Raw genomic sequence first — 13,340 nt, 5'->3', positions numbered from 1 at the left:
TCTTTGCAACTCTGTTTGCCAAAGAAAATATTTGCTAAGCTTCTTGGATCACCCTGTTTTACAGATGTAATTGCAGATATAATCACATGAAAATCCTAGGAATTTATTCACCCCAAATCAGAGAAAAGGCAATGAAAGGAAAAATAATAAAAAAACCACAAAACTATAAATGAAATAAATAAATATAATAATAAAAAAAACCAAAGTACACAAACCACACCAGAATTCAAACAATCCAGCCCCTAAACTCAAGCTCAAGTTTTTAACAGCTCTCATAATCCATATAAACGCACTCTATAAATGGGATCAATTGGAGGCCCATCCTCAAAATCAATAAGCTTGAGGAGGAGGTTTGCAAAACCAGGATCCCCAGTGGAAAGCCCTGCTCTGGGTTTTCCTTTCATTTGTACCATCTGGGAACTACCTTCGGGGTCTTCTCGGGCTGGCTACGCCTGTATTACCATTTCAAAAAGTCTCCCCGTGCCATTAGCGGTCCATGAATCACAGCTTGAGAATGGGCTGCTCTGCTGAAAACCCAGAGGTGTAGTATCTAAAAGAGACATCTAAAAGAGAGGGCAGGTCACTGCTTGCATTTCTCCCCTTGCATTCAAATCGCCTGCCATTGTCCCCTATGCACCTTGAAACATCCATACCCATCCTCTCCCCAAAGAATGTCAGCGGTAGGAATCACTCCTACACACACACACACACACACACAAAAAAAAAAAAAAAAAAAAAAAAAAGTGAATCCCTACCATCTCGCCTGGCATCCCTCTGCACACAAATGCGAGGTGCTGCCTTTCAGGGAGAGGACAGCCAAAGCTCGCCGTGCCCAGCCAACTTTAAATATCTGCCTCACTCATTAAAAGGAAACACAAAAATGGAGGAAAGTGTCTTCGCCAAGATTTTAAAAGATGTAGTGGCTGAATACAGAAATACCAGCACCAAACATGTAAACAAGTCAGATTTGATTATCTCTGAGTGAGTTCATTTAGGATTCATTTTTCTCTTTATTTTTTCAAGAGTTTGATAAATTAAGGGAACGCGTGCAACGTTTGGGCACATATCAAGACAATTATTATTATTATTTTTAATAATAACTTACGTTAAGAAGGCTGCAAAAATCATAATGCTTTTAAATTAATTTAACTGCTTTCACTCAGGAGAATAGCAAAAACTTAAAGTACTAAAGGAAAGCCAGGCTCTTTCACATTTCTGTGCTCCTTTTCAGCTGTTGATTGCCAAGACTATGAAAATACCATTTTCCCTATTTTATAAGCACACAAAACACAGCACCGAAGGCCTCACATCAGAGGGTTTTATCCAGTCCACCAAACTGGATATCTGTAGCAATAATTCTCATTATGTGCTTTATCTTGAACCAGCCCATCCTTTGGAAGCTATTTACCCTTTCCCCATCAGAATGATGATCATAAGATCATCACCATTTTAAAAACATAAAACTATTACCAGCATAATTTAGAGCACACAGGTTTACAGCAGCACTATTCCTTCCTAAAAGCAGACGTTACTTTGTTCATTAACCAGCTGAAGTAAATAAACATTATTAGTAGGGACTTTTCGGCCAGGCACAGGGTTTTGCCCAAAGTCACTTAAAAAATGCTCTTGGCCATGACGGCGCTACATGACCTGCACCCCATCCGCTGCAGAGCTGGCAGCCCCTGGGGCAAGGCATGGCCCTGATGGCACTGGGGACAGCCCTGGCATCCTCTGCTGCCCACCATGCTGCCCCTGCCACGCTGCCCACGCCGGCTCGTGCGCTGCCCACGAGATGGCAGCAATATGTTTATGAATAATGCAGCAAGAGGCTGCAGCCCACTGCCATTTCGCATGCGAGCCGCACAACGCCACTCGCTTCTTCAGCTTACAAACCCACCCCCCCCCAAAAAAAAAAAAAAAAAAAAAAAACCACAAAAAACAACCAAACAAAACCACCACAAACACAAAAAAAAAAATCCCCAACAAAAACCCCAAACAAAAGACAGCACCAAAAAAACCACACACACACAACAGAAATCAACCAACACAACCCTCCGTGAATTCAGCTGAAAAATAAAAAAGGAAAAATAAGCAGCTCTGCCATTATGCTTTGCTTATGGATAAGCTGCCCGGTTTGTTTTTTTGTAAGGTCTGGCATTATCCTGGGCACAAGATGCTGCTTGTGCACTCACGTATTTGTCCAGGCCCTTACGCTCAGCCGTGCTTCTGTCCCTGACAAAATTATTTCACATGCACATTAAGCATTAACTGCTGTTATGTTTTATTTTTGCAACGCAGAAAATGCCTGTGGCTTGAAATAAATATTTTCTTTTCTGATGGACAAATAACATCTGCACTTCTGAAAGCTGCAGCATAGCTGTCAAAAGCTAAGTGATTCATATAATTTCTTAAGAAGCACATGTGTATCAGCATACACAGACACTCATACCTATCACAGTCATTCACATATCAGCACTTACATCCGTCAAAAGATAGGCTCTCAAAAAAGTGCGGTGAGCTATTATAATAATCACTTTCAGCAGGCAGACATCTATGTACACATAATGTCAGATTTGGAGTATATGGGTTGTGGGGTTTTTTATATAAGCCTGATCTTCACAGAAAACTTAGGCTTGCTTTTCAACTTGATTCTGGAATTCTCTGGGTTTCAGTGAGCCCCCAGGGTCTGGTTCGTTCCAGGAGCTGGTTGCTCTGATGTTTCATGCCCTGCAGTGAGTACCAGGGCAGAGGTGATCTGCAGCACTGCAGGCAGCATCACCACCACACCATGCCCATAACAGCTCTTCCTTCACCCAGATTTTCAAGTCTCATCAAGACCTCCACGAGTTGTTCAAGTTACACTTCTCAAGTGATTATTATTTTTTTTCTTTTTTCCCAGCACAGTGACATTTTCATGGAATTTTTCATGGGATGGTAATTGGAAAAAGGAACTTTCTAGCTAAGATGATACTTAGCTACAAGTCAACCATAGTTTTCGCTGAGAATTTTGGATCTTCCTTCAAGCAGCCAGGTACAACAAAAAGTTGCTTATCAGGAGAGAACTTCACCATTTCTGAAAAGTAATAACTTTTTTACATTATCAGTAAGATGGTAAATAGGATTTTTATTTTATTTAAAAATAAACTACTGTCCTGATTTGGGAGTCACAAAATACATGAGGCCTTTGCTGATACCACTGAGGGGTTTGTGTTATGTCGAAGCAGACACGAGAACCACAGAAAGTGGTTAATTAGCTATAACCTCATGGCAGCTCTACCGTAACTGCTCAGCTTGTCAAAATGAATAAAGTTGCTGCTCCTTGAAATGCTTGAAACTCTGTTATAGAGTGTGAATATGGAGAGAGGCTTCTTGAAGTTCTATTATGGAGGCTGAAGACTCAGTTTCTCAAACCCTCTAAATGCACAGCACTGTCAAAGTCAGCGTCCTCCTGCTGGTACCTTGCCTGTTTTCAAACTGAATATCATTTGAAATAAAGTACAAACGTTTTGGTACAGAGCGTGAAAACATTTGCTCATTTTCTTTAAGATGACACTGGTCTCATATGTCTGAAATTCAAGACCTTAGGAACAGTTTGTAAGTTCCTGTCATTAGGTGTAAAGCTTTGCTGTCATCGCTTGTATCACAGGAGTGATGAAACACGCCCTTCTCTCCATCATTTTTTTTGGGGGGAAAACTGAATTTGTTACCTGGTTTTCCTTACAATGCAAATCACAACGAGCATTTTTGTGTCCATGTTTACAAAGCAACCTGAATTTCATTCCACTCTCAATATACTCTCTTAGGGCTAACGTGAGCGACATCCCACCAAAGAGTGAAACACTGGTGAGAGAAGGCAGACAGGCTCATTTGCCTGAGCATTGCTCACCCAGCGCTTGTGAAACAAGGGTGAAACTCATATCCCACAGCTTATACGTGTGTCCCAGTTCCCAGGTTCTTGCTTATTCTGGATTAGATGAGGACCTTTCTCTTCCTTTCTCAGCTAGTGCTTCTACCTGTTGAGCCCTTTAATAACCAGGAACACCTCCTTGGGTCTCAGAAGGAGTCACTGACAACACAGGTAAACCGATTACAATTAAATCTGCCCTTTTCATACACAACAAAAAATTGAAATAATAATAAAAAAATGGCCAGTCATCTCTAAATGTCTCTTCATCATTTTCAAATGTCATATTAAGTCTTTAGAAGGCAAAGCGACTTCTCGATTGTACAATGCCTAGTATCTGTACTGTATGCAATTTTCTGTTTTCTGCAAAACTTTCCCTACAATCAAGGATACTTTTCTTCTTACACTATGTATCCTCTCTCTTATTTTTCTGTTTTAATCAACTTTACCAATTTGGCATACAGACATGCAATGAAAATGCAGCTCTACTAAGATGCTGCCTGGTTTTGCTTGCTAAGAGCGCTACTGTAACAGCAAAATCCAAAAGCGAAGGTCGTGATCTGAACCGCTTGACAACTCAGAAAATCTGGGAACTCGAGTAAGACAATAAACCAAAGAAAGCATCATTTCATTTGTCGCTTCTGGTTTAAAAGGAATAAAAAGTTAATACGGCAATTAATAAAGAGGCTATTTTTCAACAGATGTAAATAAGAAGTGATTCCAAAAATACCCACAGAGCTACACTACCATAAGAGTAGAATAAGAATCAGGTCCCAGAATCCTGAAATCGGTACAATGATGTATATATAAAGTGTCCACCACTCTAAGCTCTGACTCTGCACCTTGTATGCATTTCTGTCAAATACTATAAGAATTATGTGGCTTTCAAAATGAGGGGGAGGGGAGGGGAAAGACAACTAAATTCAAGAAAAGAAGACTCATTCACAGGTCTTGTATTTAGGTTATAAAATAAAAGCACTGATGAATGGAAATGGCAGATTTTCTGCCCCCATTTATGAGGTTTTACTGCATATTTTGGCAGGGGCTTTGCTGATAAGGTCACTAACAAGCCAAAGGAGAGAAACAAACCCAATGCAGAAGAGACCATTTCATGTAGTTGTGTTCTATGTATCCCACTTACACCAATGACAGCAGAGTAGTTATGTAAAAATACACACTTGAACATCTGTAAGATGATGATGAAGAGCATTTCTTGCGCTTTTTTAAAACTAATTAAAAGTTTATTATTGAAAGAACCTCTTGCTGACACCATCTAATAAGTGTGTGATGTGGCTGTCTTTTAATTAGGCAATAATATATTCAGGTCCCTGGGATAGGAATTAAACCATAATCACAGCAGTAACCTCCAGAAGCGGACAAAATGCTGTACAGATGTTTTCAAATCACAACAGGTCCATCTAACACATATCTGATTCAAAGCCAGCAAAGGTCACTGCGCGCCTCGTAGGAGCTGTAGGCACGAGCGCTCCCAGGCTTGGGAAGCAGCACTTTCCATGGGGCAGGTCTGGGATGGGGAACACGCTCCAGCTCCTGGTAAGGACCACAAGATGCTTCACATCCATCCAAGTGCAAGGTGGCTTTTGTTAGATTTGCCTCCTCTGTACAGTGTTTATGTTTAAAAATGTAAAAAGAAATCCAAATAGCAATCCCAACCCAAGCCCCTCCGCGTCGCACTCTCAGTGTTTCCTCTAGAGAGATCATGGAAAAGAACATGATCCTTCCCATGGCAAAGCGCGGGGACTTAAAACATTCCTGGGAGGCATCCAGATACTATACTGATCCTACAGTATGTAGAACAAAATAGCTTATCATTCAGATTATGCTCTTGGACAAAGCTGGATAGCTTCAAGGACGAGGGAGTTACCCTAGATCAGCACCATAAATGTTATTATATATGAAACAGCTGCAAGATAAATTTTTTCATATTACACATAGGTACAGTTGTACTTTCAGCTGTCTCGCTGCTGAAATACTGTACGTCTTACACAGATTTCTCTATTTGTAAAATATACTTACAATTCTTAGTTGTATATGAATGAGTAACCCCTTACAGCTGCAGAGTATTGAAACAAAAGCCAATATCAAACCAGATCTGGGGCAAGAGCCAGGGCATCAAACTCCAGAAATTTTTCATGTGAAATCTTCCTAAAAAAACGAACTTGGTAAACAGGGACAAAAATTACTAATGAAACTGGAAAATGTCTGTTAGTTAAATGAATAGTGCTATTAAGAGAACAAAGCAGCTTCACCAATTCATAAGCATGCTGCCTGTGACCTTTTTTTGCACTCTTCACCTCTCTCCTATTTTTCCTTTTCTTTTTTGAACCATCTGAGAGAAATCTTCCAAAACCTCTTCAAGGAAATAGTCTACAGCCACAAGACTTTGTGCTAATGAAGCTCCAGAATTATGAAGCCAGGGGTCAAGAGCACATCTTCCACAACGTCTGGGCTGAATTTGAAATTAAAAGGGCTGCTTGACTTGGAATAAAGGGTGAGTAAAGCAGAGGAAAGAATAAACTCCAGTTGGAAAGTTTACTAGAAGCAGAAAACATTGATTACTAAGAAAATCTGTAAACTATCCTCACTGTTGGTGCCTCAGCAGCCATATGAGTACTGATCGAGAAGCAGCCCATCATGTTATTTTCTTTGATAACCAGAATCAAAACACACCTACCCAATATCAAACTAAGGCAAAAAAAAAGGAAAGAGGAGAATGACAGAGTGACATAGGCGCTGTTTCTGTTCCAGTTGCTGACTGACAACACTGCCATCCCTGAACATGGTTTTATTTAGTTATTACAACCATCTCTCTGTAAATGACACTTAGGATTATTTAAGATTATGTTGTAATCCTTTTAATCCTCACTGCTTTAAATTTCAGGCTAAACACCAAAGAGCAAACTAGCACTTAGCAGAAATATTTAAAGCATGTGATTTGAACATAAATCTTCTATTATTCACCACTCCTCTGATGAAGACCTAGTATATCATGTCATTCAGCCAACAAGAACAAACAGCACGGTATCTCACTGCAAACTGCTACACTTCCCCGTAGCATGTGAAGCTGTTTCTAACCTGTCCCTTCCCTTGGTGCTAGCTATATCATCAATAAAATAAATTAAGGAAAATCTGAAGGTTATATTTTGTGAGATGTGCATATTTTCAGTTACTATTAAGGAAAACTTGAAAAACAAAAAAACCCCACGTAATATGTTCATCAGGAACAGAAATAGATTGCATGCACAAATTGGATAGTGTGAGAGACAGATCAGACTTATCCTGTTAAACAGGGAGTAGCTCAATTAAAATGAGTGGAGTAACACAGCTGAAAACCTCATGATCAAGACCAGAAACCCAAATCTTCCTGCCTGAATATCATTTACTTGCAGTTCCTCTTCCCCCCCCGCCCCCCTCAATCATGTTTCCAGTTAGTTTTCTTTACGATACTCCTACACTCCATCTTCTTGTTACCATCCATTAACTGTCATATGCTTAGATTTTAAATTCAAGATTTCCTCCTTTTTCTTCAAACCAAAATCTCAATATTAATTTTCTATTTCTAATCTATAATTCATGAACTCAAATTGAGCACCCAGGCTAAATCAAACTCAACATTCTGCATCTACTCCTGGTACGACACAGTAGCAGAAAGCAACCAGTGCTCTGTTTGAATCCAAAAAGAATGTTTTATTATTCAGAAAGTAATGAAACAAAACCCCACCAACTATGCTTTGTTGCCATGCATCGACGATATAATCATCCTTATTTCTGATCATTTCAGAGTTTGGCAGCTAATGTATTTAATCAAATAGCAATGCAATACATCTATATTTAGGTCGCAAAAAAAAATAATAATTAAAAGATCACCCATGTTCTTTTCATTTGAACAAATCTATGAATAAGTAGACATAAATTATCAATATTATTCCCACCCACTAGGGATAAGTAGAACATCAGAAGTGTTTCCAGAAATATTCAGTACCCAGGTACAAACTGACCTCTTCGCTTTCGAACTCGCCTTGGAATCCCTCCAGACTATCTCATAAATCTTCAATCTCTCTCTAGTCCCCTTCCCACTCTATCTGCTCATGTAGCACCAGTCTCGTTCAGTCCTTTCCTTTCCCAAAATGTCACCACTACTGATGCCAAAGCCTTCTCCTCTTTCGCTCTTACCATCTGGCATAATCTTCTTGTAGTTCTCTGTCTAAACAATGCCCCATCCCTTTTCAAAATGTGTCTTAACATATGTCCTTCCTCCCATGCTTTTACTTCTTAATGTCTCTCCCACTCACTTATTGGCTTGATGAAGACACATTTTAATGGGTTCAAACAGTAGTGCATGAGTTTCCTTTCTCACATTATTCTGATTCAGTGGAGTTACACCTCACACTAACAGAAGTGAGAAGAAAATGCATTGCAAAGTCTTCGTACAACCAGTTTGGTAAATCAATAACAGCTTCATTTGTCTTTACGTTGGAAACGCATTAGCTGCAATGAATCACCACTCCAATATGCATTTCTAAACAGAAATTTTGCTTACTGCAAAATGAGAAATAAACCCTAGAAGCTCAGAAGATCTGTCAGAGTGCTCAGGGGGTTGCAGAAGTGAAGGCTAAGGTTATCCTTAATCACATTCCAAGTGAAAAAGCTGAAGATTGACAGCAAAACCAAAATATTTATTCTAAAAATACCGAGGAAATGACAAAGCTCCAAGTGTTGTCTCAAGACAACCTGAAGGACGTGGGGGGTATAGAAGCATAAGTCTCACTGTCTTGAAAAAGAGGAATATTTCTAAATATTACATGCACTTTAGAAAGATGTCTAGAAAAATAAACCTTGAAAAAGCCTCCGTAACACCCAGTTGACCCAAAGAGATTTCTTCTCAAGAAGCCACATACAGTTCCTTAGGGTTTTTGTATGTGTGGTGCTTTTTTTCTTCCTTAAACCTTAAACCCAGGCACAGTTGGTTCCTCCAGCATATTTTGTTGGTGATGATGCCAAAGGGCTATACGGTAACTAACAGTATCTTGACCTTGACATGTTCCCTTTTGCGTCTCTCCTCTCTTTATTGTTTGTATTGTTAAAAAATTCTTAACGTTTGAACTCTGGGAAACAACTCAGTTCATAGAGAATAATATTTTGATGTGGCTTGATGCAACTTTTAGTGAAACAAAAAAAACCCCACCCTTTTTCTGATATTCATGGCAGCTGGGTTATGTCCAAAACCTGAAGATGTTGCAATAGACTATTTTAGCCCCTAGATCCTGGAATGTTAACCTTGCATTAACACTTTTCTCATCCTTTCATCATCTTGGGCCTTGATCCTCCTTTTCAATTCAATGGGATTTAGATGAAGTAATTAAATAATAGTATTTTCCATCAATGAAGAATAGTCCTATGAGAAATGCATGTTCTTCTATGCTGGCCCTGACAGAGGCAAGCTTTTAAAATCCTCCCCTCCCCTCCCCTTCCAGAAATGAACCTAGGTCATCACCGTCTGAGGACCCTGAACAGCAATAAAAATAAACAGAGTAACCGCACCGTGTTGGAGCAGTGCTTGTGTAAGCAGTTTGAAGAAGTTGTGTTTATGGAAGTCCTTTAGGTCAAGATTCTAGGCCTGAACCCAAAGCAATTAACTACTAAGTTTTAAAAACAAATTGAATATAGAGCATTAATCAATAAATCAACAGGTTCTCAAGTGTTTAGCAGACTCAGTCATCAGAAATCCTCCTCTTAGAAAAATAGTAAACTGATGCTTGATAAAATGTTACACTCCAGTATTGGTAAGAAAACTGGTGCATTAAATCAGTCTCTCATTATTAAAACCAAGGAAGTAAAACCTACCCCTTAACTTAACAGACTCGATACTTAAATGAGCAATGAAATGCATGCATTGCCTCTTACCTGAAAGACATTCTTTCTGCTGGATTTCTCTGAGGTCCACTCAATGCGAGCACCACACAAATCCACACACTCAGGTTTATATCCCGGTTTCTAGAAAGAAAAAAGGGGGAGAAAAATCCACCATGAATATAACGACTTTTCACAAACAGGGACAGTTATCAGCTAAAACAAGACAAGTTCAAGTGACAGTTGTAGAATAGCTGCTGGTATTACTGGAAAAGAGTTCATTATTCCCCAGTATTGTTAAATAACCACTCCTGAGGTGTCTTAAGTCAGAAATAATTTTTTTATACTAGATACATAATTTTAAAAATTATTAGATAGTTTAAAAAACAGTCTCATATAACATAGAATGGATCAAAATACAAATGCATACACATTGACCAGCTATTTGAAATGCTTACTTTGCAAAACCTCTTGAAAGCCTGTTGGGTTTAAAGGTAAAGTTTTGTGGGTTTTCCCAATGCAAAGTTAAATGGATGCAGCTGGAAAGGACAGAAACTAGACAAGAACATACATCGTATCTGTAAGACAAGATAACTCCTTTCTCCAAACAAATTGTCATTTCTAGTTCCTAAAAAACAAGGCTTTGAGGGCATGTGTGACACCCAGAAAGTGCTCAACATGAGGGTAGCTCCACACGGTTTGCTCCTTCGCAACATCAGTGTTTGCATCCCGGAGCAACACAGCTCTGCCTCCCCAGCTCCTCTGTGTGGATACAAATAATTCAAAGAACAGATTTGTTTGCCTGCATCATTTACGTTGCTGGGAGTTGGTGTAAAGCACAATAATCCTCATTTGCCATCTAAGCTTCTTCTCCAGGGACTCTGCCTGTGCAGCACTTCTGGCAAAGCCCACGTAGAGTAGGCTTTGTAGATTAGGTTACTGCACATCCCATACAACAGTAAAGATAGTACTGGTAACAATATAAAGCACTAAGAAGTCCCTTTTGGGTAAGATATGGAGTAATATCCACGTAATGTAGTTAATCAGCTTGATGCATCTTTTTTTTGCTGTGTTGTTCTTAAGCTATTTTACCTTAAACAAATGGCATCAGTGATAAAGAAAACAGACTTCGTGGAAATTAAGCATGGCCAGTCCAGCATCAGCCACACAATCAGCATTCCAAAGATTGCTCACTGAACTTCTCTGATTTTATTATTAAAGGCTAAAACCCCACGTGTTCTCCAGGATGCTTTTGAGATGGGTAGAAAAGGCCCTATTTAGGTTAGAAGAAGCAGAGTAAAATATCCTGGTCGAGTAATTTGCAGGCAGAGTCTTTGGCAGTTTTCAGTACTGGAGTTGTAATTATGTTCTCCAGTTGCCAAACCATAAAACCACCATGGTTCAACTCCCCTAAAACTGACAGTCCTGTGTGCCTTTGTTCCTTTCTACTTTTTTTTAATTATTTTTTTAATGGAAGAAATATGCTATTCAAAACAGAAGAATGTTCCTGTGGCTAAACCAGTGGAAGAGCAGGCTTCAGATTTTTTTTCCCCAGCTCCACCCCAGACTTCCTGCTTGGCCTCTGACAAGAACTTAATCCTTCTGAATTTTTAGTAACAGATCAAAACTGCAGTATTGATGTTTGATTTTACAAAGGTGTTGTGAAATTTAATCAGTTAGTGTTTGCACAGCAAAAGTGACAAAGTTGAGGGAAAAAAAAAAAAAACCCAACAAAAAACCAACAGACAAGCACCAACCTGCAAACAAGGATTCAAATGAGGGGGAGGAAATAAATGAATTTTCAATATTCCTGTATTATACTTTTATAAATAGGGCTATGGTGCCTGCTTCGACTAGATCACTCCCCTTGGTGAGCAGATACCCGAGGGCACGTCCCCCCCCCCAGGACCCCAGGCAATGCCCAGGTCTGCGCCATGCCCAGGGGGCAGCTCTGTGACCCATCACCAACACACAACGGAGCCTTGGCACAGCGGGCCACCCCGCCTTCTTTGAAAAAATTACCCAGAAGGACAGTTTGAGCCTGAAAAGACTTCACAAAGAAGGGCAGCCTTGTTCCGCCAGCTGAAAGAGTCAAGAAAGTTCGGAAACATGTAGTGAGATGAAAAGAAGAGATTAAAACAGAAAGAAAGAAATAGGAAATAGTTTCTTGATAGTGAAGGATACTGGGCTAAGGAATGTTTTCCGCAGGAAAACTGCCATGGCATTTCACACTGAAGTGAGAAATAACAGTGGAAAGCCCAGGGAAGTTTTGCAGGAAGACGGAATAGTGAACTCAATAGGATTTTGGCATCTCTGATTTCCGCGACTGCACAAAAATGAACTTGGGCTCCTCTGTACACTCAGTGTTTAATTTTTTGTTGTTGTAGTAATCTGGAGTTTGTTTACAGCTCTGATTTTGCAATAAGCAGAAAAGTATAAGCATGTGCATCTCCCTTTCTAGAAAGGATGAGCTACAAGCTCACAGCGTTGGGATGATGCACGTGTTTCTGCCGTGTGCAATAATCAACTGGAAAACTTCTCTTTCGGAGAATTGAAAAGTTCTGCCCACAATGGAATAAGAGGTGTCTCTGAACACCACAGGAGACTCCTGGGCATGGCACAGTACACGAGCCTTCTGATGAAGACTCCATGCAAAATCATTCGGAACCACCAAGCCTTAAACCACCCCTCACGCACGTCAGCCTGGGGAGCTTCACTCAGTGGGAAGCCCTGATTAAATCCACAGGGACCCCAGGAAAACCGCCTGAAAATTCATCCTGGCCTAAACACCATCCTGGTACTCCGTTTGCTTTCCATTTCATGCATTACCCAGAGACACTACAAGGAAGTAAGTTAAGGTTACGGGGAAAGCCTGCACACTCTGCGTCCTTGCTTTGTGTTTTGCAGTCAGAGCAATTATGTTATATCAGTGTTGTTGGAGGGGGTTATGCTGCAAATTGATACAAGTGTCTGCTACAATGAAATCTTCTGAAACATGAATATGGATTTCAGCAGCGTTTTCAGTCACTAAATTACTTTGCAGATGGACTAATAACCTGAGGTTAAAATAACCTCTGTTGAATACACTATCTCTGGGAATAAACAGACTACTTTGTCTTGGTCAGAAGGACCAACCGATAACAAGATTTAACACTGGTAAGAAAGAACGGAGCTGTGATCCATTTAGATCACAATGTCCTGAATTTAAAACAAAAAGCAAGTTATATTCATGTGAATGATAAAAAAAAAAATAGTATATCAAAAATACTACCACAGACAACCAAGGCAGCAGCAAACGATAATGATTTAGCTACACAGGATGCAAACCTGCATTTTCAGTAATATTTGTAAACAACCTTATTTTCTGACTCTTTCTTCTGTGTGCTTTAATTGTTGTGCTCTATTACTGATAATACCAGATGTGGTCACCAGTTTCACCAGAAAGCTATGGATCCCACTTTTCTCAATGCGAATCAATAGGGAAGTTGTTACAGAGAGTCCTATGTCTACAGACAGAGCAAGGAACAACAAAAACACCCTTTAGCGATTACCAGCTCTTTGCATT

The 13,340-nt window shown here is 39.8% G+C and overlaps 1 protein-coding gene across 4 annotated transcripts in view; it reads right to left on the bottom strand.

The window, feature by feature from the left end:
* ARHGAP15 (Rho GTPase activating protein 15) overlaps window positions 1–13,340 on the bottom strand; it is a 332,924-nt gene that overhangs the window by 261,133 nt on the left and 58,451 nt on the right. For all 4 annotated transcript variants that reach the window (XM_055812995.1, XM_055812996.1, XM_005242359.4 and 1 more), the window contains one exon: window positions 9,830–9,919. In XM_055812995.1, coding sequence (XP_055668970.1) covers window positions 9,830–9,919 — 90 coding nt within the window. The remainder of the gene's footprint in view (window positions 1–9,829; window positions 9,920–13,340) is intronic.

Source organism: Falco peregrinus, chromosome 8 (genome assembly GCF_023634155.1).
Source record: "Falco peregrinus isolate bFalPer1 chromosome 8, bFalPer1.pri, whole genome shotgun sequence".
NCBI classification, from domain to species: Eukaryota; Metazoa; Chordata; class Aves; order Falconiformes; family Falconidae; genus Falco; species Falco peregrinus.
This window is presented reverse-complemented; position numbering and strand designations above follow the sequence as displayed.